General features: G+C 38.7%; 1 protein-coding gene across 1 annotated transcript in view; it reads left to right on the top strand.

Annotated features, from left to right (window-relative positions):
• The first annotated feature begins 8,272 nt into the window (after positions 1-8,272).
• RPGR (retinitis pigmentosa GTPase regulator) overlaps positions 8,273-24,451 on the top strand; it is a 91,207-nt gene continuing 75,028 nt past the window's right edge. Inside the window, exons 1-5 of the mRNA XM_037821830.1 lie at positions 8,273-8,470; positions 11,416-11,541; positions 11,983-12,075; positions 13,433-13,495; positions 14,433-14,591. Of these exons, the coding sequence (XP_037677758.1) occupies positions 8,323-8,470; positions 11,416-11,541; positions 11,983-12,075; positions 13,433-13,495; positions 14,433-14,591 (589 nt within the window). The 5' untranslated portion in view covers positions 8,273-8,322. The remainder of the gene's footprint in view (positions 8,471-11,415; positions 11,542-11,982; positions 12,076-13,432; positions 13,496-14,432; positions 14,592-24,451) is intronic.

Raw genomic sequence — 24,451 nt, 5'->3', positions numbered from 1 at the left:
ATCCCCCCCATCCCACCCTATTTTTCATTTAGTTTTTGTCCCCATTTTTCTACTCATCCATCCATACACTAGATAAAGGCAGTGCGAGCCACAAGGTTTTCACAATCACACTGTCACCCCTTGTAAGCCACATTGTTATACAATCATCTTCAAGAGTCCAGACTACTGGGTTGCAGTTTGATAGTTTCAGTTATTTACTTCTAGCTATTCCAGTACATTAAAACCTAAAAAGTGTTGTCTATATAGTGCATAAGAATGTCCACCAGAGTGCCCTCTCGACTCCATTTGAAATCTCTCAGCCACTGAAACTATGTCATCTCATTTTGCATCCCCCTTTTGGTCAAGAAGATATTCTCAATCCCACGATGCCAGGTCCAGATTCATCCCTGGGAGTCATATCCTGTGTTGCCAGGGAGATTTATACCCCTGGGAGTCAGTTCTCACATAGGGGGTAGGGCAGTGAGATCACCTGCCAAGGTGGCTTAGTTAGAGAGAGAGGGCCACATCGGAGCAACAAAGAGGTACTCAGGGGCACAATTATATGCAAGTTTAGCCTGTCCTTTGCAGTAACGAGCTTCATAAGGGCAAGTCCCACGATAGAGGGTTCGGCACATCAAACAGTATGGCCAACTGATTTTTGACAAGGGTGCCAAGTCTATACAATTGGGGAAGAATAATCTCTTCGACAAAAGGTGCTGGGAAAACTGGATGTCCATATGCAAAAAAATGAAGGTGGACCCCTATTTCACATAAGCACATGAAAAGATGGTCAACATCATTAATCCCTAGGGAAATGCAAATTGAAACTGCAATGTGATACCACTTCCCATTCACTAGAATGGCTAAAATTAAAAGGACTGATGATACCACAGGTTGGTGAGGATTTGAAGAATCTAGAACCATCAAACCCTGCTGTTGGTAGTATAAAATGGTACCTTGGAGAACTCTTTGGCAGTTTCTTATAAAGTTAAACACACACTTATCATGTGACCCAGCAATTCTACTTCCCAGGTTTTTACCAAAGAAGAATGAAACTGTTTGTCCACTAACAAACAAACAACAACAACAACAAAAAAGGCCATGAATGTCCGTAACAGCTTTCTTCATTATAACCCAAAACTGGTATTGACTTAAATATCCATGAGCAGGTAAATGAATAAACTATGGTATACCCATGAAAAGGAATAAACTATTGATACATATAACATGAACAAAATCTCAGAAACATTATGCAGCATGAAAGTAGCCAGACACAAAAGAAATTCAAGAGGCAAAATTCCTTGGGAAGACTGTTGCTGCAAAGGAGAGGCTAGGCCTGCTTATAATTGTGCCTAAGAGCCTCCTCCTGAATGCCTCTTTGTTGCTCAGATGTGGCCCTCTCTCTCTAGCTAAGCCAACTTGGCAGCTGAAATCACTGCCCTCCCCGCTATGTGGGATCTGACACCCAGGGGTGTAAATACCCCTGGCAACATGGAATATGACTCCCGGGGAGGAATCTAGACCCAGCATCGTGGGATGGAGAACATCTTCTTGACCAACAGGGGAATGTGAGAGGAAATGAAATAAGTTTCAGTGACTGAGAGATTCCAAAAGGAGCCAAGAGGTCACTTGGGTGGGCACTCTTACACAAAATATAGACAACCCTTTTCAGGTTCTAATGAATTGGAATAGCTAGCAGTAAATACCTGAAACTATCAAACTACAACCCAGAACCCTTGAATCTTGAAGACAATTGTATAAAAATGTAGCTTATGAGGGGTGACAATGTGATTGGGAAAGCCATGTGGATCACACTCCCCTTTGTCCAGTGTATGGATGGATGAGTAGAAAAATGGGGGCAAAAAAAAAAAAAAAGGCACCCAGTGACCTTTTTTACTTTAATTGCTCTTTTTCACTTTAATTTTTATTCTTATTACTTTTGTGTGTGTGGTAATGAAAATGTTCAAAAATTAATTTTGGTGATGGACTCACAACTATATGGTGGTACTGTGAACAATTGATTGTTTGCTTTGTATGGCTGCATGGTATGTGAATATATCTCAATAAAATTGAATTATTAAAAGAAGAGGCAAAATTAAGGGGAAAACTATGGTGGAAAAAAAATCAGAACAGTGGTTGTCTCAGGGTTGGAGATGGGAGGAGGCAAATATATAATACTGTTTAGGGTGGTGGTTACATGGTGTATCATTTGTCAAAACTCATTAAAGTATACACTTGAAATGGATGCTATATTAGTCAGGTTGCTTCAGGGAAACAGAATTGACAGGAGATATATATGCAAATATTATGAGATTTATTATAGAAATCGGCTTGCATGACTGTGGGAATTGGCAAGTCTAAATTCTAAAGGGCAGGATGCAAGCTGGGAACTCTGATAAAAATTTTGATGAATTCCCCAGGAGAAGCTGGTAAGCTGAAGTAGAGATAGAAACTCTTCTTTCTGACTGCTGAAATCCTGTTTTCCCTTTAAGGCCTTCAAATGATTGGCTGAGACTTCTCTCATTGCTGAAGGCAATTTCCTTTGTTGATTGTAGATGTAATCAGCCGTAGATGCACTCAACTGACCAATGATTTAAATCCACCAATGATGGGCCAGTGATCTGACCAATGATTTAAATATCCTCATGGCAACAATCAGGCCAGTGCTTGCTTAACCACAAACTGGAAACCATAACCTAGCCAAATTAACACAGGAACTTAACCATCACAAGTGCAAGTGTTTGATGTAAATTATGTCTCAACCAAGTTGATTTAAAAAGAAAAAAGAATGGTTTTGTCTCTAATTAAAAGTATTTCACCTGTGCATTAGAGTACAGTAAATGTTAGTCATAAATCCACTACTCTGAAAAGATGTTACTATCTTGCCATATTTGTTTTAGATTTATTTTCTTCTTAAAGAAGCAAAACATTACAGACACTTATAAAGTTCCACTATTCATCCCTCACCCTTCTTTCGTGTTCCAGAGAAAATGACTCTCCTGCAAATGGTGCAAATCTATATGGGATTATTTTCTATATATGTATGTTTCTAAACAAATATTCTATTTTCCATGTGTTTAAAAATTTTGGATAAAATAGCATCATGTTTTATATATCATTTTGTAATTTTAGTTTTTGCTCAACATTGTTTTTGAAAAGTCTTCATAGTTATACATATAGAACCATTTCATTTATTTTAACTGCTAAATAATATTCCATTGTATGCATAAACAGTGTTTTCATTCCTCTAATGATGAACAGTTAGGGTATTTCCACTTTGTTCTAGGATAAACAATGCTGTGATGAACATCCTCATGGCTACTTCCTTGGGCACAGGTGCTGGGTTCTAAGAAAGCACCTTTGCAACTTTATTTAGTTTTGGCAAATTATTCCAATGTGGTTGCGCTAATTTACACTCCCACCAGCAATCTTCCATATTTTTAAATACTCAACAACGCTTAAAGTTAATAGACGTTAGTATTATTTTTGCCAATTTTGTTAGCATGAAATGTTATCACATTGTGACTTAACTTGCATTTCCCTCATTATCAGTGAGGTTGGGCAACTTTTTATACATTTATTGGCTTTTTAGATTTTCATCTCTGTGAATGGGATAGATACTTTGCCTGTTTCTTTCTTTTTTCTTTTTCTTATTGATTTGCTGGCTGTTCCAGTTTGCTAATGCTGCAGTTAAGCAAAATACCAGAAATGGATTGGCTTTTATAAAGGGGGTTTATTTGGTTACATAGTTACAGTCTGAAGGCCATAAAGTGTCCAAGCTAAGGCATCAATAGGGTACCTTTACTGAAGGATGGCCATTGGTGTCCGGAAAACCTCTGTTAGCTCGGAAGGCATGTGGCTGGCGTCCGCTTGCTCCCAGGTTGTGTTTCAAAATGGCAGTCTCCAAAATGTTGCTCTTGGGGCATTTTGTCCTCTCTTAGCTGCAGCTCCTCTTCAAAATGTGTCTCTCCGTTGCTCTCCAAAATGTCACTCTTAGCTGTTCTGAGGTCCTTGTGTGTGAACTCCTTTATGTGACTACAGTGATCCAATTAACATGCACCCTGAATGGGTGGGGTAACACCTCCATGGAAATTATCCAATCAAACATTTCACTCACAGTTGATTGAGTCACATCTCCATGGAAACACTGAACCAATAGGCTCCAACCTAATCAATACCAATACATCTGGCCCCACAAGATTGCATCAAAGGTAATGGCATTTTGGGGGACATAATACATTCAAACTGGCACACTGGCATTTGATATACATTCTGAATATTAGTTCATTTTTTGGTTAAATTGTCTATAACCACATTTATCAGTCTTTTCCCTTATGACTTCTGTAAACTACTTCTGCTTTTCCATTGGTTAAGGCCTTGCTACTCAAAGTAAGATCCATGGGCCAGCAGCATCAGCATCACCTGGGAACTGGTAGGAAATGCAGATTCCCAGGCTCCACCCTGGACCTACTGAATCAGACTCTGCATTTAGACAACATCACTAGATGATTTTTAAGCACATTAAGGTTTTTAAAATACCGGGTGAAATAATAAAGAAAGGAAGGAAAGTGTAAAATTTCTTCTACGGGATGAGCGCACAAAAGTCCCCACCAGCCTTCTGCTTCTTCCTCATAAGTAAAATTCCCTGGCTTTGACCTGGGTATCCTCATTTCATATATCCTGAAGCTGCACTAAAACATTTCAGAAATCGAAGAACCCATTAGAATTGATTTTGTAAATTTAGATATTTTATGGGATTTCATAGTGGCGTTTTCATAGTGAAGACACGCCTGTTTTTCTGATTCTAAACAGAAATAAACAGCAAGGGCTGCTGCGTTGTAATGCAACTCAAAATGCAAGCCTTTGAAGTTTTGCTGAATGCTGTCATCGAAGGAACTAATTCAGCCAAGAAACGCAATCCATCAACTGTCTTCCTTGTTCATACATGCCTCTATTTTTAGTTGACGCAAAATGCTCCAGAAATGAATAACAATTAGAACCTATAGAGGAAATTGCCAAGAGTTGTACGTTGTTGTCAGATGTATGCTGACTTCTGTATATCAATATGATTTCCATGGGTATGTGGCCATGGGTGAAGGGGTCACTAAAAGAGCACATGACAGCAGCTGAGAGTCGTGAAGTTATAGCTTAGAGCTCCTTGCCTTCTCCAACAGGAGGGCGGTGACTCACAGGCTGAAACCACCTGGCTACAGGGATTATGGCAAAGGTATTTACTACTCACAGATTGTCCCCGTGCTCTCCCAAATTTCTCAGCAACTCCCCTACAGTGCGCAGGGTCGCAAAACGCTGGATCAGGTCAAGGGGCTGCAAGCAAGGTGAAAAATGTATCACCTCTGACCTGAAGCATTTAATTTCAAACACACTCTTTCTCTCCTCCTCTCTCCCCCATTTCTCTCTTGCTTCTCTTTGTCGCTCTCTTGTCTCTCTTGCTCTGCTACAGCAACCAAGGAGGCCACGAGTTGCATATGGTGCGCCTACAAGGTTCTCGAACCTCCATCAATAGCGTGGGTTATGCTGACTAATACAGTGACCATAGCTGACTCTTTCTTATTAATTCTAGCTAACATTATTGAGTGCTACTCTATTCCAGGCACCAAGCTGTAAGTTTTACATGCATTACCTGATATCTCACACCAACCTCTGAGATGGGCAATGATATTATCTCTGTTTTACAGAAGAGAAGATTGTGGGCTTTCTTCCTTTCCTCCTGTTATGCCAGAAATATTGTCTTTCCTGGCTAAGGTCAGTCCCTCCCCATGGGGTCTGGTTGCCATCTCCTGTCTTATGTGATTGATTATGCCTTCATGTTCCTGAATCTACAATCTCTCCCCTTCTTTTCATTGGTCCCCTTAGCATGCTCAAGTCTCTCTCAGTTTAACAAAAGCCCTCCATTTGCCTCACTTTCCCCTACAACTACTGTCCTGTATCACCCCTTCCCTTCTATCCCAAACTCTCTAAAGTATTCATCCTTGCTTCTTTCACTCAGCTTCTCCCACTCTCCAACTACTCCAATATTTTCTCCATCACTCTACCAAACTGCTTTTTCAATGTCACTAATGATCTCTGCATTGCTAAGTTCTGTGGGTATTTATTTGGTTTTCATCTTAATTTCTGAGTGTTATATGACATGATTGACCACTCCCTCCTTATTCAAACTCTGTTCTATTGGCTTCTCTGACATGACATTCTACTAGTTTTCCAACTCCCTTCTGGTCACTCCATCTCTTTTCAGCTTCATCATCTTTTGCTGGACCATTAAAGATCAGCATTCCTCAAGACTCATCCTAACCTCTCTTATCTTTTCATTCTCTAGTCCCTTTCCAGACCTTAACCTTTTCCCAAGGCTGCTATCACCACATATACCCCTGAATGTGTGCCTCCCTCTGGGGCTTCGGCTCACTAATTGCTGGCTTAGTTTGATGCCTCCACTTTGATGTCTTAGGATGCTCAAGAGTGAACTTATACTGTTCACTTAATTCACCTAATTCCAACTCCATCTTCTCCTTCCTCAGTGTCCCCCATCTCACACAACTCTCAGCCTTGGGAGTAGGGCTGGATTAAGACCTTCAGGGGTACTTGGCCCCAAAATGTTCTTTACTGTATTTTGAAATCAAAACATAACCAAAGCGTATCATAACTAAAGGAAATCTTTAAAAATTCAGATGTTTCCCCATAGTGACTATTATGATGCTTTTAAAAAGAATATCAAATTCTTTCCAGAAATATTATAGGGCCTCTTCCCGGCTGTTGCTCTAAGATCTATTTGGTATGCCAGCCCTGTCCACGAGTCAATTGCAAGATGCAATTTGCTGTTGATTCTACCTCCTAAAATGTTTTAGAATCTGCCTGCTTCTCTCTGGTGCCAGTGCTATCACTGCTTGTCTGAAGGCCAGCAATAGCCTCTGAATCCTCCTCCTTGCGCCTATTTATTCTCTACAGAGCCGCCAGGTCAGTGATCTCAGGAACACACTCCTGTCAAACTCCCCTGCTGAAAACCCCTCAGTAGTTCCCATGGTCCTTAGGATAAAATCTCAGTTTCATAACAGGTCCAAGACCCTGCCACCCCATCACCAAGAGCCAGTCTCACCTCTTTGAGGTCCTGGAAAGAGCCAAGCTCTTTTTACACACGATTTAGTCTTTGTACACCATTGAGCTCTCTCAACCCTCCCAGTTTCTTTCTTCAGTTCTTAGATTTAATTTTCTTCCTTCAGATAAGCCTTCCTTAACCTCCCACACCCAGGCAATGCTCCTTGTTACATACTTTCTTAATGAACCCCACTTTGCTTTTAAGTAAATAATTATTTGTGTATTGGGTAGTTTAACACCCACCCCCACCCCAGCATGTTACTGGAAATGCCCTGAGAAAGAGTTGTAACACACTCTAGTACACACAAGGAATTCAGAGGTCCTTGAATCCAGCTTTGGCTGATTCTAGCCCATGCCCACAGTTACCACATGCACATAAATCGAGTCATCCTGGAAGATGGCTTTTTGACCCTTTATTTTACAATGGCCAAGTGCCGATATATGAGCAACCAAGGTTCCATGGTAGAAAAAGTTAACATTTAACATTTCTGGGCGAATTCTAGAGCAATGATGTTCAGTTGATGGTGAATGTCCTTGTGCATGTTCCTGTCAGTAATGGACTATACATCTCTGCCTTTTCCATCTGGAGGAGGAAACGGTGAAGAGGAAGGGGTGGTGAAGTTAAGGCTACAGGCTGGACAGGCTAAGCTTTCCTATTGTACAATCTTGGGCCAGCTCCACATCTGTAAATGAGGGTAATATTAACCACCTTATAGGGCTGTAATAGGTTCATTTATTCCATAAATATTTACTGAGTATCTAGTATATGCCGGCATTGGTTTAGACGCTGGGGATACAAATGCGATTCAGGACGTAGAGTGGTTAGCAGAGTGCCTAGCTTATTTAATGTTATAGATGGCCATTATTACTAGTATTATCACAATCGTGTGTTGACGTTTGTGTGTCACATAGACCGAGCGAGAGAGTATGTGATATTTGTGACATCTGTCATTCCTTGAACGGGGTTCTTGCTAGGCGTGCGTCTACACCGGCGTAAGCGTGCGCATTCCGGGACATCACTGCGGCGCGTGGCCGCCCCTCCCCTCCGGACCGCCAGAGGGCGCAAGGCCTCAACCGTCCTGCCGCTGCGACTGCGCCTGCGCCGCACCGGTCGCCCGGCTTCGGTTCCCCTCCCCCCACCTCGCCCCGCCCCCACAAGACTCCACCTCCGTTGCCCCTAGCGGCTGTTTGTTGACTTCCGTGAACGCGCTCGACGCCGATGCCCAGAGTGTCGCTATGGGGGCCTGGGGGGGGGCTCATTCGCCCGCGACGGGCCTAAGGCGCTGCTCTAGGCCCCATCGATTGGCCTCTGCCGCCTTCCCGGCTCCGGGGCAGGCTTTCCGTACCGCCCGCGGCATGGGGGAGCCTGAGGAGCTGGTGCCCGGTGAGTCACGCCCGCGGCGGTGGCGGCGGGCCGGGAGGGAGGGTCCGCGGGCGGGAGGCAGGCCAGGCCCCGCCTCCGGGACGGCCCCGTTGGGGGACAGGCCCGGGCCTAGGCGGCCCGACTGAGGCGGGAGCACTGGCCGCGGCCCCGGCGAATTACTGAAGGGGGAGGAGAGAAAGGGAGGGGCGGGGGTTTCCTCGAGGGAAAATGTGCCCGTTTGTCTTCGTCGGCGTCTTTTTTCTTTTTTTAATACGCTTTCGATGAGTTTTTCTCTTTAAACTTACCACAGTACCTACTTCAAAACTGTGCACGTTGGAGGTCTCCAGGACCCAGTTCTGTATTGAATGCCGTAAGGGCTGGGGTGACCAGGGGATCGGGGGCAAAAGGGAGTGGAAGAAACGGCTTGGAGAAAGGGGGAGAAGAGGGAGCCTTCAAGAAAGTAATTTTTTAAAGACTCCCCTCCCTCCCGAGTTCCACAGTTAGAAATAGCGTTTTCCGTTGTGACTCGATACCGCAGACATACTAAACAGAAATAGACGTGTCATGAAGCAGTACTTATTCTAACCACTTGGGGTGCGCTAAGATATTTTCTGTAATCCTTTAAAAAACTGTTCGTGACCCACTAAATTGATTTTCTGACCCACTAATGAGTCACCAACAGTTTGAAATAACAGTGGGTTAGCGCAGAATCATGTATTCACTCACATAGGCATTTCGTTTTCTCCTGGCTCTTAACAGGAGTAGATTCCTGCCCCCCTGGAGTTCACAGTTTAATGAGATATTGAAAAAATTAAACAAAACGACAATACATTTTGATGGTTGATGCCACCAAACCTTGGTTTGGGGCAGGGGTATCAAGGAAGGTTTCCTGGGGAACCGGAGCAGGACAAAACAGTTAAAATGAGCCTGTTCTAGAATCTGGCCTCTCAATTCCCAATTATCAGTTTGAACTGAGAAGCTCATGGTGGTTCTCAAAAGGTTCCCATAGTGGCTAGTCTCTTGAGCGTTAATATTTGTCATTAATACTTACATTCGCTATGTTTTCGTTTCTGGTACTGATTTGTTTCTTTATGTGTGATCATCCTCCTTGGGATTTCCTCAGAAGCTGAATCTGGTTCCTTCTTTGGGGTGTGTATAAGTGTGCGTGTATGTGTGTGCGCGAGTGTGTATGTATTTTGATGGTTATTGCAGCTGGTAGGGTTTTTTGATCTTCTCTCAAAAACAGTTTGTGAATGCTACTCAGATGGGGCAGTATTTAATGGCTTAACTTAAGACTGTCAAATATCAACCCCCACCCCCACCCCCACTCCCGTCTCTTAGGCCCGTGGCATATTGTGATGGTGTTTTGTGAGACAAAATAAACCATCCTTTTCCATACAGTGTTTATGGAGTGAGAAAAAGACATCTCCATAACTAACAGTAATACATGAATAAGATAAGAATTAGAAGCTTCCAGACTAGCTCTGTTGAGAAGATCGTTTTATTTTATACTGGATCCCCACATATGCTGAATTCTCCTCAGTAGAAATATTAGGAAAAACTGAAATGCTGCTCTGCTGAGGGCTTGGATTATATGTTGTCTTTAACACTAAAAGTGTGGAAAGTTTTGTTTACCCTCCAAAATGAGGACCTGAAATCAGTTTTAAATGTGTAAATATGTGCGCTTTCTCTGCGAAAAGTAGAATAGATTAAAAAATAAGTGGTATTTATTTAAGGGCTACTTTGTGCCAGGCAATATGTGTAGTTCAAACAGTCTACACTCTTGGTAACATTAGAATATAGTTGAGAAAACAAAATATTGATGAACAAAAAGATTTGTAAAAGAGTTTGATTAGGGGAGTGGTTCTTAGGTAGTACATAATTAATAGCCATATGAATTCTGCAGAATTTCATAGTTCAGAGAAACCACTGATGGTATCCAAGCATTATGGTAGAGGAAGAGTTTACAGAGAAGGCTGTGTGCCAATGTGTTGGGGATATCAGGCTCTGTACTAGGTTCTTTACGTGTCACTCTTATTTAATCCTTGCAACAGCCCTAGACCTTGGTGTATCCTCTGTTACACAGTATACATTTATTCTGCAACCTCTATTAGGCTTTTGCTGTTTGAGGCATTGTGCTAGATTCAGGGAATATAAAAATCAATATTGGCACTTAGACCCTATCCCAATAAAGATCATAGTCAATTAAGAGGAAAATAAGGCTCAGTTAAATGACCTGTCCAGGAATACAATAGCTAATTATTAGCAGAGTTAGAATTTGTATACACAGCTGCCTTTAAAGCCCATGTTTTCCTCCAGATGCCTTTCCATAGTGCAAATGAAATAGGTAGTGTTTGAGTAACTTTTCAAATCTGTTTTGACTCTAGTTTTACAGACATTTATTGGAATTACCAATAGTGAAAATAGGAGTTCACCATCTGTGGTGTCATTCCTTCCCTTTGAATGAGAACACTGGTGGTTCCCTGGTAAAATTGGACCAAAGGAAATCCAAATTGACATGTATAAACCCTTCCCACTGATATCATAATGATGCTAATGATGAAACTCAATACTGTCATGTTACTGTAGGTGGGGAAAAGCCATCAGTCCCTAGCTAGATCACCAGGTGTTAACCAGAGTGAGCAGGGCACAAATTATATCAATTCTTTCCAGGGGCCAGATGGTACAAATGGTAATAGCAGGGCTATTAGTAATAGGCGACTGCCTTCCTTGTCATAGTATATTTCTTGCTGTACCTGAATAAATGAATGACATATATTCAATTTAGTAGATTTCATAGATCAAATCAGAATGAAGTCTGAAAAAGGAGGGCTTAAACAGTACTAGAATGGAGGCGAAGATTCCACATGAGACAAGGAATTTGTGTTGATAAGCTACTGAGAAAATATTTTGACAATAGACAACATATTAAAAGTTGTAAAATAGAAAACATTTTCTCTTTGCAGATTCGGGTGCTGTTTTTACATTTGGAAAAACTAAATTAGCAGAAAACATTCCCAGCAAGTTCTGGTTTAAAAATGATATACCTATGTATCTTTCATGTGGTGATGAGCACTCTGCTCTTGTTACAGGTTAGTATGAAAATCCTAAAGGAGGACAGTAATACTTAAAGAATCCTAAATATTGTAGATGTGCTGTGTTTTAGTCATGTTGAAAATATATAGAAAGTTAAAGAAAAAACTTCACAAATTGATTCATCAAGAGAATCTTTTAAATTCTAACTTCTCTTAGTATATTTAAAATATGATTCTTTGTGAATACAACTGTCTTGGAATAAATCCATTGTAATATATCTGTATAATGAAAAAAACTGTTAACTATATAATCTTAGAGACTCTTTTACACCTAATGGATTCTGGCTATTATGTAGATGTATAAGGTAACCTGTTTCAACATGGAAAAGCAATGACATTTTTAAAGTAGAGTTTTTTTATTGCTTTGTGATGACTTCATCTCACATTAATTTATGTGAAAGATTCTTAGATTTGTTCTTCCTTTTTCCCTCCCACCAGGAAATAATAAACTTTACATGTTTGGCAGTAACAACTGGGGCCAGTTAGGATTAGGATCGAAGTTAACTATGTGCAAACCAACATGTGTCAAAGGTTTGGAGTCTTTTCTTCTTTATCTCTTTGAATACTTAAAAAACAACACAAAGTACTTTTATATTGATCATGTAGATCTTTAATGTCACATTATAAATAATAAAGCCTTTAGTTCTTTATTTTGTGATATTTAAATTGGTATTTAAATTTATTTTTAGATCAGAATTACTTTTATTTGTTATGGTCTCACATTGATTTGAACATCCTTTCTTTTCTTTTTTGTGAAACAACTTAAATATTACAATTATTGTGTATACAGAGAACAAACATAATTTGTAAGAATATTGAGCTCTGTCCCATTTGTTAGAATTGTGGACATCATGCTTCATTGTAGTTGGTGGCCATGTAAAACATACCTTACTCTGCTGTATTTAGCAAGTACACTCACTGGAAAAAAGAGACTATAGGTTGATCAGCACTAGCATTCTTACAAAATATTCAAAATCAGGGGTGTCCTAGAAAATATGGGATGCTTAGTAATAGCCTTTACAAAGCTTTCTCACTTTTATATGCAAAGCCTCTGTTTGGATACAGTCTATGAACATAAACTAAACCTGAAGGCTGATGGCAGTTCCTTGAGATGTGACAAGAGCAGTATTTTTTATCTTCCTGGCCAAAGGTTTAACTTCAGCTCAAAATTTCAGTGTGATTTATCATATCCATGCTATTTATATGTATTGTTATGAAACTTTTAAAGTATTCTACCAGGTTGGACAGTATTTATTGAGCACAGTCTGTAAACACTTGGGGTATTCACTGTGACTCTAGTCCTTACTCTTAAATTTCTTCTCTAACAGATGCACTAAGGGGATGTGAACATTGTCTAGACTATGAGATCCTTGAGACTGGGGACCCTGTCTTAGTCATTGGATGCTCTGTATATGTTTTTTGAATAAGTAAATGAGTGAATGATTTTATCGTAGGTGTATACCTATGAATATTGGAACGTATAGTTCGTCATTGAGTAGGGTAAAAGGTGGACTTGGTAATGGTGATGGTAGGGTTAGATAATGGATCAGATTAGTGAGGAAACGTTTTCTAGTAGGCAGCATAACAGAATGCAGTGGATCTCAGCACATAGTAATTACCTGTGCATTTAAAAAATATATAGATGCCTAAGCCCCATCTCAGACCTACTGACTCAGATTCTACAGGATGGAGCTCAGCCATCTGTATTTTATTTCAGAACTGGCTAGCTTTGAAAATCTCTGGTTTAGTAGTTAAGAACATAGACTTTGTAGTCAGATAGGCCTAGCTTTAAATCCCGGTTCTTCGACTTAGTTACCATTTGACCTGGATATTTCCTAATTTTCATAGTCACAAAATATTTTAATTGTCATACTTATATATTTTTTAGCTTTAAAACCTGAAAAGGTGAAATTTGCTGCCTGTGGAAGGAACCATACCCTAATTTCAACAGGTGGAGTATGCAATCTATATGACTTCCTGCTTGTGTTTTCCCCTCTAATTTAGAAAGACTTTGACTTTATAAGCATTTTTATGACAGATATAACTAATTTAATATGTATGTGTTAAAAATCTCCATTAATTTAGAGCTTACTGGAAATGTTTGTAATCTAGGCCTGATCTACTTCTTGTTTAATTAAGAAAGTAATTAACAAACATTGATAGAGGACTTACAATGCGGCATATGCTGTTCTAAGCACTTTGCAAATGCTAACTAATTTAATCCTGGACTATTATGGTCTGCATTTTACAGATGAGGAAAATGAGGCACAGAGAGGTTAAGTATGGCTTTCCCAAGATCACACAGCTGGTAAGGGGAAAGTTGGAATTTGCATCCAGGCAATCTGGCTGTGGAGTCTTTCCTCTCAAGTACTATGCTGTGCTGCCTTTCTGTTTAGCTAAAATTTTTAAATAATGATGTGACATAGAAATTTCATGTTTCTGATTACATTCTTCTTTATGGATTTGCCTCATTTTGCTTATTTGTACCTATTATATCTTAGCTTTAAGATATAAAAGTATACAGAAGTATAAAATTAATGAGCCACATCACTTTTAAAATAGTTTGATTTGGATTTTAAACTAATTTGGAAATTACTTTCTTCCTTTTTGATTTGAATTAACAAAGTGCTGCGTGAGCAAGAAAATGCATTTGACACATTATATGTATTCCAGTTAGTTAAACTCTAGAATAATTCATAAAATCTTACAAAAATGCATGGCCTTGCTTGTTTTGCTTTATTTTTTAAAATGAAATGAAGTTGTTCACCAAATAATAGGCTGTTGACAGCTTTCAACTGTCTGCACTGTTAATAGAGGAACTATCTGTTATACAATGACCTGTGTCATAAGGAGGGTGATTATAATATACTGATGTTTTCTGTGTGCAGAAGGAGGCAATGTGTATGCAGCTGGAGGGAATAATGAAGGACAATTGGGTCTTGGTGACACTGAAGAGAGAAACAGTTTTCAACTCATTAGCTTTTTTACATCCCAGCATAAGATCAAACAGCTCTCTGCTGGATCTAGCACGTCAGCTGCACTAACTGGTGAGATTTTTTTCCATTTCAATTTGGTATACATCCTTTAGACCAGGATATGGAAACTTTTAGTAAATTGGAGACAACATTGCTGTTTAGTTCTCTTTCATTGAGCCTATATTTTCAGAAGAGAATAAAATTTTAACTTTAAGTCATCACTTATATTACAATTTTATGCTTATATGGACTTTGATGTAAATATACATTTAGAAAGTAATTGTTAAATCAGTTCTAAGCTATGCTGTCTATCTACTCCTTTAGATACTCTTAAATATTATCTTTATTGTGTGTTCTGAAAATTATACTGAAGATTGCTGTCGGAAACATCCATTAGAAATCCATTGTGGTATAAGTTGTAAAAATATAGTTTGTAATGGCCATTGCATCTCTCTGCACTGCCTATCAAAAACTCATATAAGAAATTTTTAAAAAATTTGGGGCCAAGATTAACTTGGTCTCCCTGAAGAAGCTGCTGATATGCTTCTCTGTTCCAACAGGAGAGCTATGTAACTTACCGCGTGGCTCTGGCTGTCAGGAAAACCAGAGTCAGATCTGTAGCTCTCCCCTTCAATTTTGTCAACTTTTATGGTTAGCATTTTGGCATCCTTCTCTTGGTTCTTATTTTCAATTTTCATTTTATTTGCCTTATTAAACTACTGCAAAGATTAACAGTTTTAAAATTAATTAAAAGATTTAAGTAACTAAGTACCGATAATTCCTTTCTAAATGTTTTTTCCTGGTTCACTTTTTCTGACCTTGAAACTCTTCCCAGAAAGGACTTAAATTAAACTGTTTTTGAGATGCTATATATGCTAATATTGCTACTCATTCTCTGATGCTAGATTGTGTTTTCAAGTGTAAATTATTTTTTAAAATTAGTGAAATACATTTCCTTTGTTTTTTTTTTCTTTCTTTAAAACATCATTTCCTCAATGTTCTCAAGAGCAAGATTTTCCAAGCATTTTTTTTTATCTTCATTTTATTGAGATATATTCACATACCACGCAGTCATACAAAACAAATCGTACTTTCGATTGTTTACAGTACCATTACATAGTTGTACATTCATCACCTAAATCAATCCCTGACACCTTCATTAGCACACACACAAAAATAACAAGAATAATAATTAGAGTGAAAAAGAGCAATTGAAGTAAAAAAGAACACTGGGTACCTTTGTCTGTTTGTTTCCTTCCCCTATTTTTCTACTCATCCATCCATAAACTAGACAAAGTGGAGTGTGGTCCTTATGGCTTTCCCAATCCCATTGTCACCCCTCATAAGCTACATTTTTATACAACTGTCTTCGAGATTCATGGGTTCTGGGTTGTAGTTTGATAGTTTCAGGTATCCACCACCAGCTACCCCAATTCTTTAGAACCTAAAAAGGGTTGTCTAAAGTGTGCATAAGAGTGCCCACCAGAGTGACCTCTCGGCTCCTTTTGGAATCTCTCTGCCACTGAAGCTTATTTCATTTCCTTTCACATCCCCCTTTTGGTCAAGAAGATGTTCTCCGTCCCACGATGCCAGGTCTACATTCCTCCCCGGGAGTCATATTCCACGTTGCCAGGGAGATTCACTCCCCTGGGTGTCTGATCCCATGTAGTGGGGAGGGCAGTGATTTCACCTTTCAAGTTGGCTTAGCCAGAGAGAGAGGGCCACATCTGAGCAACAAAGAGGCATTCGGGAGGAGGCTCTTAGGCACAACCATAGGGAGGCCTAGCCTCTCCTTTGCAGCAACCGTCTTCCCAAGGGTAAAACTTATGGTAGAGGGCTCAACCCATCAAACCACCAGTCCCCTATGTCTGTGGTCATGTTAGCAACCATGGAGGTGGGGTAGGCGAATACCCCTGCATTCTCCACAGGCTCCTCAAGGGGGCACGACATCTTTTTTTTTTCCTTGTTTTTCTTTGTTTTTCTTTTTTTTAACTTTCCCTTCTTTTTTAAATCAACTGTATGAAAAAAAAGTTAAAAAGAAAACAAACATACAATAAAAGAACATTTCAAAGAGACCATAACAAGGGAGTAAGAAAAAGACAACTAACCTAAGATAACTGCTTAACTTCCAACATGTTCCTACTTTACCCCAAGAAAGTTACCTAATACAGCAACATTTCTGTGAACTTGTTCCTACTATATCCATCAGAAATTAACAGACCATAGTCATTCCTGGGCATCCCCAGAACGTTAAATAGCTTATCTGTTCTTCTTGGATTATTGTTCCCCCTTCCTTAATTGCTCTCTATTGCTAGTTCCCCTACATTCTACATTATAAACCATTTGTTTTACATTTTTCAAAGTTCACATTAGTGGTAGCATATAATATTTCTCTTTTTGTGCCTGGCTTATTTCGCTCAGCATTATGTCTTCAAGGTTCATCCATGTTGTCATATGTTTCACGAGATCGTTCCTTCTTACTGCCGCGTAGTATTCCATCGTGTGTATATACCACATTTTATTTATCCACTGATCTGTTGAAGGACATTTGGGTTGTTTCCATCTCTTGGCAATTGTGAATAATGCTGCTATGAACATTGGCGTGCAGATATCCGTTCGTGTCACTGCTTTCCGATCTTCCGGGTATATACCGAGAAGTGCAATCGCTGGATCGAATGGTAACTCTATATCTAGTTTTCTAAGGAAGTGCCAGACTGACTTCCAGAGTGGCTGAACCATTATACAGTCCCACCAACAATGAATAAGAGTTCCAATTTCTCCACATCCCCTCCAGCATTTGTAGTTTCCTGTTTGTTTAATGGCAGCCATTCTAACCGGTGTTAGATGGTATCTCATTGTGGTCTTAATTTGCATCTCTCTAATAGCTAGTGAAGCTGAACATTTTTTCATGTGTTTCTTGGCCATTTGTATTTCCTCTTCAGAGAACTGTCTTTTCATATCTTTTGCCCATTTTATAATTGGGCTGTCTGTACTATTGTCATTGAGTTGTAGGATTTCTTTATATATGCAAGATATCAGTCTTTTGTCAGATACATGGTTTCCAAAAATTTTTTCCCATTGAGTTGGCTGCCTCTTTACCTTTTTGAGAAATTCCTTTGAGGTGCAGAAACTTCTAAGCTTGAGGAGTTCCCATTTATCTATTTTTTCTTTTGTTGCTTGTGCTTTCGGTGTAAAGTCTAGGAAGTGGCCGCCTAATACAAGGTCTTGAAGATGTTTTCCTACATTATCTTCTAGGAGTTTTATGGTACTTTCTTTTGTATTGAGATCTTTGGTCCATTTTGAGTTAATTTTTGTGTAGGGGGTGAGGTAGGGGTCCTCTTTCATTCTTTTGGATATGGATATCCAACTCTCCCAGCCCCATTTGTTGAAAAGACCATTATGACTCAGTTCAGTGACTTTGGGGGCCTTATCAAAGATCAGTCGGCCATAGATCTGAGGGTCTATCTCTGAATTCTCAATTCAAATCCATTGATCTATATGTCTATCTTTGTGCCAGTACCATGCTGTTTTGGCAACTGTGGCTTTATAATAAGCTTCAAAGTCAGGGAGTGTAAGTCCTCCCACTTCGTTTTTCTTTTTTAGAGTGTCTTTAGCAATTCGAGGCATCTTCCCTTTCCAAATAAATTTGATAACTAGCTTTTCCAAGTCTGCAAAGTAGGTTGTTGGAATTTTGATTGGGATTGCATTGAATCTGTAGATGAGTTTGGGTAGAATTGACATCTTAATGACATTTAGCCTTTCTATCCATGAACATGGAATATTTTTCCATCTTTTAAGGTCCCCTTCTATTTCTTTTAGTAGAGTTATGTAGTTTTCTTTGTATAGGTCTTTTACATCTTTGGTTAAGTTTATTCCTAGGTACTTGATTTTTTTAGTTGCTATTGAAAATGGTATCTTTTTCTTGAGTGTCTCTTCAGTTTGTTCATTTCTAGCATATAGAAACATTACTGACTTATGTGCATTAATCTTGTATCCCGCTACTTTGCTAAATTTGTTTATTAGCTCTAGTAGCTGTATCGTCGATTTCTCAGGGTTTTCTAGATATAAGATCATATCATCTGCAAACAATGACAGTTTTACTTCTTCTTTTCCAATTTGGATGCCTTTTATTTCTTTGTCTTGCCGGATTGCCCTGGCTAGCACTTCCAGCACAATGTTGAATAACAGTGGTGACAGCGGGCATCCTTGTCTTGTTCCTGATCTTAGAGGGAAGGCTTTCAGTCTCTCACCATTGAGTACTATGCTGGCTGTGGGTTTTTCATATATGCTCTTTATCATGTTGAGGAAGTTTCCTTCAATTCCTACCTTTTGAAGTGTTTTTATCAAAAAGGGATGTTGGATTTTGTCAAATGCTTTGTCAGCATCTATTGAGATGATCAATTGATTTTTCCCTTTTGACTTGTTAATGTGTTGTAGTACATTGATTGATTTTCTTATGTTGAACCATCCTTGTATGCCTGGAATGAGCCCCACTTGGTCATGGTGTATGATTTTTTTAATGTGTCTTTGGATTCGATTTGCAAGTATTTTGTTGAGGATTTTTGCATCTATATTCATTAGGGAGATTGGCCGGTAGTTTTCCTTTTTTGTAGCATCTTTGCCTGGTTTTGGTATTAGATTGATGTTAGCTTCATAAAATGAGTTAGGTAGTGTTCCATTTTCTTCAATGTTTTGAAAGAGTTTGAGTAAGACTGGTGTCAGTTCTTTCTGGAAAGTTTGGTAGAATTCCCCTGTGAAGCCATCTGGCCCTGGGCATTTATTTGTGGGAAGATTTTTGATGACTGATTGGATCTCTTTGCTTGTGATGGGTTGGTTGAGGTCTTCTATTTCTTCTCTGGTCAGTCTAGGTTGTTCATATGTTTCCAGGAAATTGTCCATTTCTTCTATATTATCCAGTTTGTTGCCATACAGTTGTTCATAATATCCTCTTATAATTTTTTTAATTTCTTCAGGATCTGCAGTTATGTCACCTTTTTCATTCATTATTTTGTTTATATGGGTCTTCTCTCTTTTTGATTTTGTCAGTCTAGCTAGGGGCTTGTCAATCTTGTTGATCTTCTCAAAGAACCAACTTTTGGTGATATTTATCCTCTCTATTGTTTTTTTGTTCTCTATGTCATTTATTTCTGCTTTAATCCTTGTTATTTCTTTTCTTGTACTTGGTTTAGGATTGGTTTGCTGTTCATTTTCTAGCTTCTTCAGTTGATCCATTAGTTCTTTGATTTTGGCTCTTTCTTCCTTTTTAATATATGCGTTTAGTGCTATAAATTTCCCCCTTAGCACTGCTTTTGCTGCATCCCATAGGTTTTGGTATGTTGTGTTCTCATTTTCATTCGTCTCTATATATTTAGCAATTTCTCTTGCTATTTCTTCTTTAACCCACTGATATTTTAGCAGTGTGTTGTTTAACCTCCAGGTATTTGTGAATTTTCTAAGTCTCTGATGGTTATTGACTTCTAATTGTATTCCATTGTGGTCAGAGAATGTGCTTTGAATAATTTCAATCTTTTTAAATTTATTGAGGCTTGTTTTATGTCCCAGCATATGATCTATTCTGGAGAAAGTTCCATGAGCACTAGAAAAGTATGTGTATCCTGGTGATTTGGGATGTAATGTCCTGTATATGTCTGTTAAATCTAATTCATTTATCAGATTGTTTAGGTTTTCAATTTCCTTATTGGTCTTCTGTCTGGTTGATCTATCTATAGGAGAGAGTGATGTGTTGAAGTCTCCCACAATTATTGTGGAAAGATCAATTGCTTCCTTTAGTTTTGCCAGTGTTTCTCTCATGTATTTTGTGGCACCTTGATTGGGTGCATAGACATTTACGATTGTTATTTCTTCTTGCTGAATTGCCCCTTTTATTAGTATGTAGTGGCCTTCTTTGTCTCTCAAAACATCCCTGCATTTGAAGTCTATTTTATCTGAGATTAATATTGCTACACCTGCTTTAAAAGGATTAAAAAAAAAAAAAAACAAAAAAAACCAGGGCCCTCCTCAGAGATCTAATGGGTTATTGAAATGCTAAGAGACAAAGCAACCAGGGCCATTAAGGAAAGGTCCACAGGGCAGAGAGATCAGCTTTTCTTTGGGATTTGCATATGCGCCTCAGGGCCTGAGCTCTGCCCTTCCCCTTTCTATGTTCACCAGAACTCCAAAAATCCTCCGCTTTTATTTTGGAGTTTTTCGTGTTGTTTTTTTTCTATGCCTGTCTCCTCTCTGCTGGGCTGGCTGCTCTCAGATTCTCTGGTGTCTGGTCTCCGTCTATCTATGGTTGGAGTTTGGATCAGTAGAATGAGTTTCCGATAAGGGCTGCCACTGCAGTTCTCCCTTCTCCTTCCCGGAGCTGACAGCCCCTCCTCCCACGGGACTGAGCCTGGCAGGGAAGGGTGCGGGTCCCCTGGCCGCAAAAACTTACAGATTTCTCTGATCTCAGCAGTTCCACGTTTTCATGAGTGTTGTATGAAGTATGCCCAAAGTCAGATTGCTCTGTGGTGTCCAGTCCACGCAGTTCCTGGCTTTCTACCTACTTTCCTGGAGGAGTAACTAAAATATACAGCTCACCAGTCTGCCATCTTGCCCCGCCTCCACCTCCAAGCATTTTTGACCGGAATTTTCCCAAGAGATTGTCTAGTACTGCTCGTGCTATCTTTCAGTTCAGTTGCAAGTAGATTGTTTGAAAGGAGGAAAGCATTTTCCAATTAGAGACATTAGAATAAGAAAAGGTGATTATAGGAAAGGGCATTCTGTTTTTACTTTTGAGTTAAAAAATATGGTTGTGACTAAAGTGACTTACAGTCAGATTATTCTCTGTCCTTTGTCATTATAGAAGCATTTCATAATAGAAATGGAACTCTTAAGTAGCTAGCTGGTATGCATATCTTCGTAGTACTTTTCTTTCAAAACACATCATTTTTCTAAATTAAAAAATAAATGGTCTCTTGGAAATATAATAGCTTGATAACCCTAATACCTTTTAAAATCTTTCTCCCTCTTGTTATGTTTTCTTTATAGAGGATGGAGAACTTTTCATGTGGGGCGACAATTCTGAAGGGCAAATTGGTTTACAAAATATAACAAACATGTGTGTGCCTCATCAAGTGAACATTGGGAAATCCATCTCTTGGATCTCTTGTGGATATTACCATTCAGCCTTTGTAACAAGTAAGACAGAATATTTTGGATTTTTCATGTTCTCACTCATTTCTAGGTTATTAGTAAATTAATAATAGAATGATATAACGTACATTCCACAATTCTGTAGAAATAATGCCCTGCTGGTCCGTGAAATGAAATTATTTTAATTTTTTTCTGGTCACAGTATCTCTCCATTTCTACAATAAGAGTTTGTATTTTCAAACTCTCTCTGAAATGTTAACTTTTTAAGTGTATACGAGGTCTGTTAGAAAAACTAAAATTGATATGTGAGAAACCCTTTTAAATTTTGGTTCTCAAATTTGTTGGACCCTTTGGCATAAATAAGACCTCTGGACAAGCTGCTTCTATATTTTGACCTACTCTACTCTTGTTCTGATAATTTGCTTTTATTGTTTCAATAAGTAAGTCATAAACTTTCATTATAGGGGCAGGGATAAACACTATAGATGGGAAAAAAGATCAGTATTGGATATGAATTTCCTTTGGTGGGACTTTTGTCAGCATCCTCAATTTCTCCCTTTTCTACTTCTACCTTAATGAACATATTTGAAATGTTGGGCTCTATTTTAGTCTACATCTATACTAGTAAATGATAGGAGAAGTATGATCACTGCTTTCCATCTTACTGATGATTTTTTAGCAGTAAAAACACCTAGAGGAAAAAGTTTTGTGGACTCTGTTAGACATCTCTCTAAACCTTTGTTTTATACATTTACTCTTTATCCATGTACCACAAATTCAGGTTTAGAAAGTCCCCCTGGTCCCCCTTGGATTTATCAATAAATTGGCAGCAGCATGACACCAAGAAGGGCCAAATCCTGACTTTGGTGGCATTGTTCACTAGTGTATCCCTGGCATCTTGAACAGATTGATAATCTATAAGTATTGTTGAATGAGGGAGCAAATGAATGAATGGTTGATCTGTTGCACTCCTTGGGTCATTACCACCTACCACCTTATTGGCAGCTTGAGGGCTCCTGGGGTTGGTTAGTGGATACTCTCTTTGTTTATGAAACCAAACCAAACAAAACCCACACAAATGAAAAAACAAAGAAATAAAGAGCCCAAGCAAAAACATTGTCTTATATTTTGGTTTTAAGAAACTGCCAGAATCTATTTTACTAGTAAATTCTGCTTTAACCAGTAGGAAAACAAGTAAAATTGTTCATTTAACCAACAGATGTTAACTTGAACTTGTTTGTTTTTCTGCCTTTTTTTAAAATAAAACAGCTTTATTGCAATATAATCCACATACCGTATAGTTCACCCACTGAAGGTGTGCAGTTGGATGTTTTTTAGTATATCTATAATCTGTGCATGCATTGGGCTTTATACCTTAAGAAACTAGGAAGTTCTTTGTGGATTCATTTACATCAACTGATAGAATTTGTGAACTGTGACCAATTTTCACACTAGCCATTATTTTATTATTTTAATTATTTAAAGCAACTTTTCACAAATCTTAAAAGTCACTCAAGCATAAAGGGTTTTACTTAATACATATTTCATGATAGATAATAAAAATGTTTTATGGAAAAAGACTTAATCTCTTTTTTTCTTTGTATGTTGAGTTTAGAGACTATAAAGAACAGTTTAATTCTTTTTAAAAATGCTGAACATATTACCGAGAAAAATTGATTCTCTTCATAAAAGGGCAAGTCCTATTTCTGATTTCACAGTTTCTTTCTGAAGGAGGTGTGTTCCACAACTCCAGACCTGTCTGTATGATAACTAAGAGCAATGAACTGTGGAATCTGTGCTCCTTCGACTCCATGGCTCCTTGGAATAGTGAAGATTGCACTAGAGACTAGAAGTAGCCTTGGGACCCATGTAGTTGAACCCTCTGATTATGATCTCCTGGTTGCACTTCAGAAAATACCAGACATTGAGTCGTTTCCACTGCTGCCAGTTGGTAGTGTATCTCATTCAGAAATAATTTGAGGTGGCATATTTAGGAATGTGTCCACAGGAGAGAAAATGAACACTTATTCTGCCCCTTACTTATACCTATATGTACCCAAATTCACAGTAACTGGGCTTTTATGTTATAATCCTACTTAATGCCCTCAAATTTTCCATTTCCTTCATACCTACAACCTGATTTTAGTCTTGAAGCTCAGAATGCATTTTAGAGCAATAAGTCAATCAGTTTATTTTGCTATAAATGTATAATGGGAGTACTTGCCTATATATCAGACTGTGTGTGAGGTGAGAAGGAAAAGCAAACCATGTATTTATATGTAGCACTGCTCTGAGAGCTTTTGAAAGAGAGGGAGAATGCCAGTCTTTTGGAAGTAGAGTGGCATGTCTGGAGTTACCTGTAAGTAGATTACTCCCAATACTCAGACTCTCATGTGTATTTTGGCTTTCACGATTTATGCAGAATCAAAAGACCTTCATTAGTTGGAAATTATAAAAGTCCTATTTTTATTATTGATCATTTTCAGAAAGAAAGGAGAAAAGGTACCCTTAAAATATGAAGAGAATTATATAAAAATATTAGGTCAGGCAGAAAAGCTGTGTGACATATAGCTAATAAGTTTATTGACTTAAATTTTAAACATTAGTTTAGACCTCATGTTCTGGGATGCTAACTTCACATATAGGTACGTCTGTTCCATATTTGCTTCACTTGATGGGAAGTATCTATCCCTTAGATTTCCTAGCACCTGGCTCTTCTCAATTGATCTCACAAGTAAGTTCAGAGTTAAATATTATTGCCTTAAGCATAGCTGTACTGGGCTTTTTCATGT

Source organism: Choloepus didactylus, chromosome X, assembly GCF_015220235.1.
Source record: "Choloepus didactylus isolate mChoDid1 chromosome X, mChoDid1.pri, whole genome shotgun sequence".
Lineage (NCBI taxonomy): Eukaryota > Metazoa > Chordata > Mammalia > Pilosa > Megalonychidae > Choloepus > Choloepus didactylus.
The sequence above is the reverse complement of the archived record's forward strand: the minus strand, read 5'-3'. Positions and strand labels throughout refer to the sequence as shown.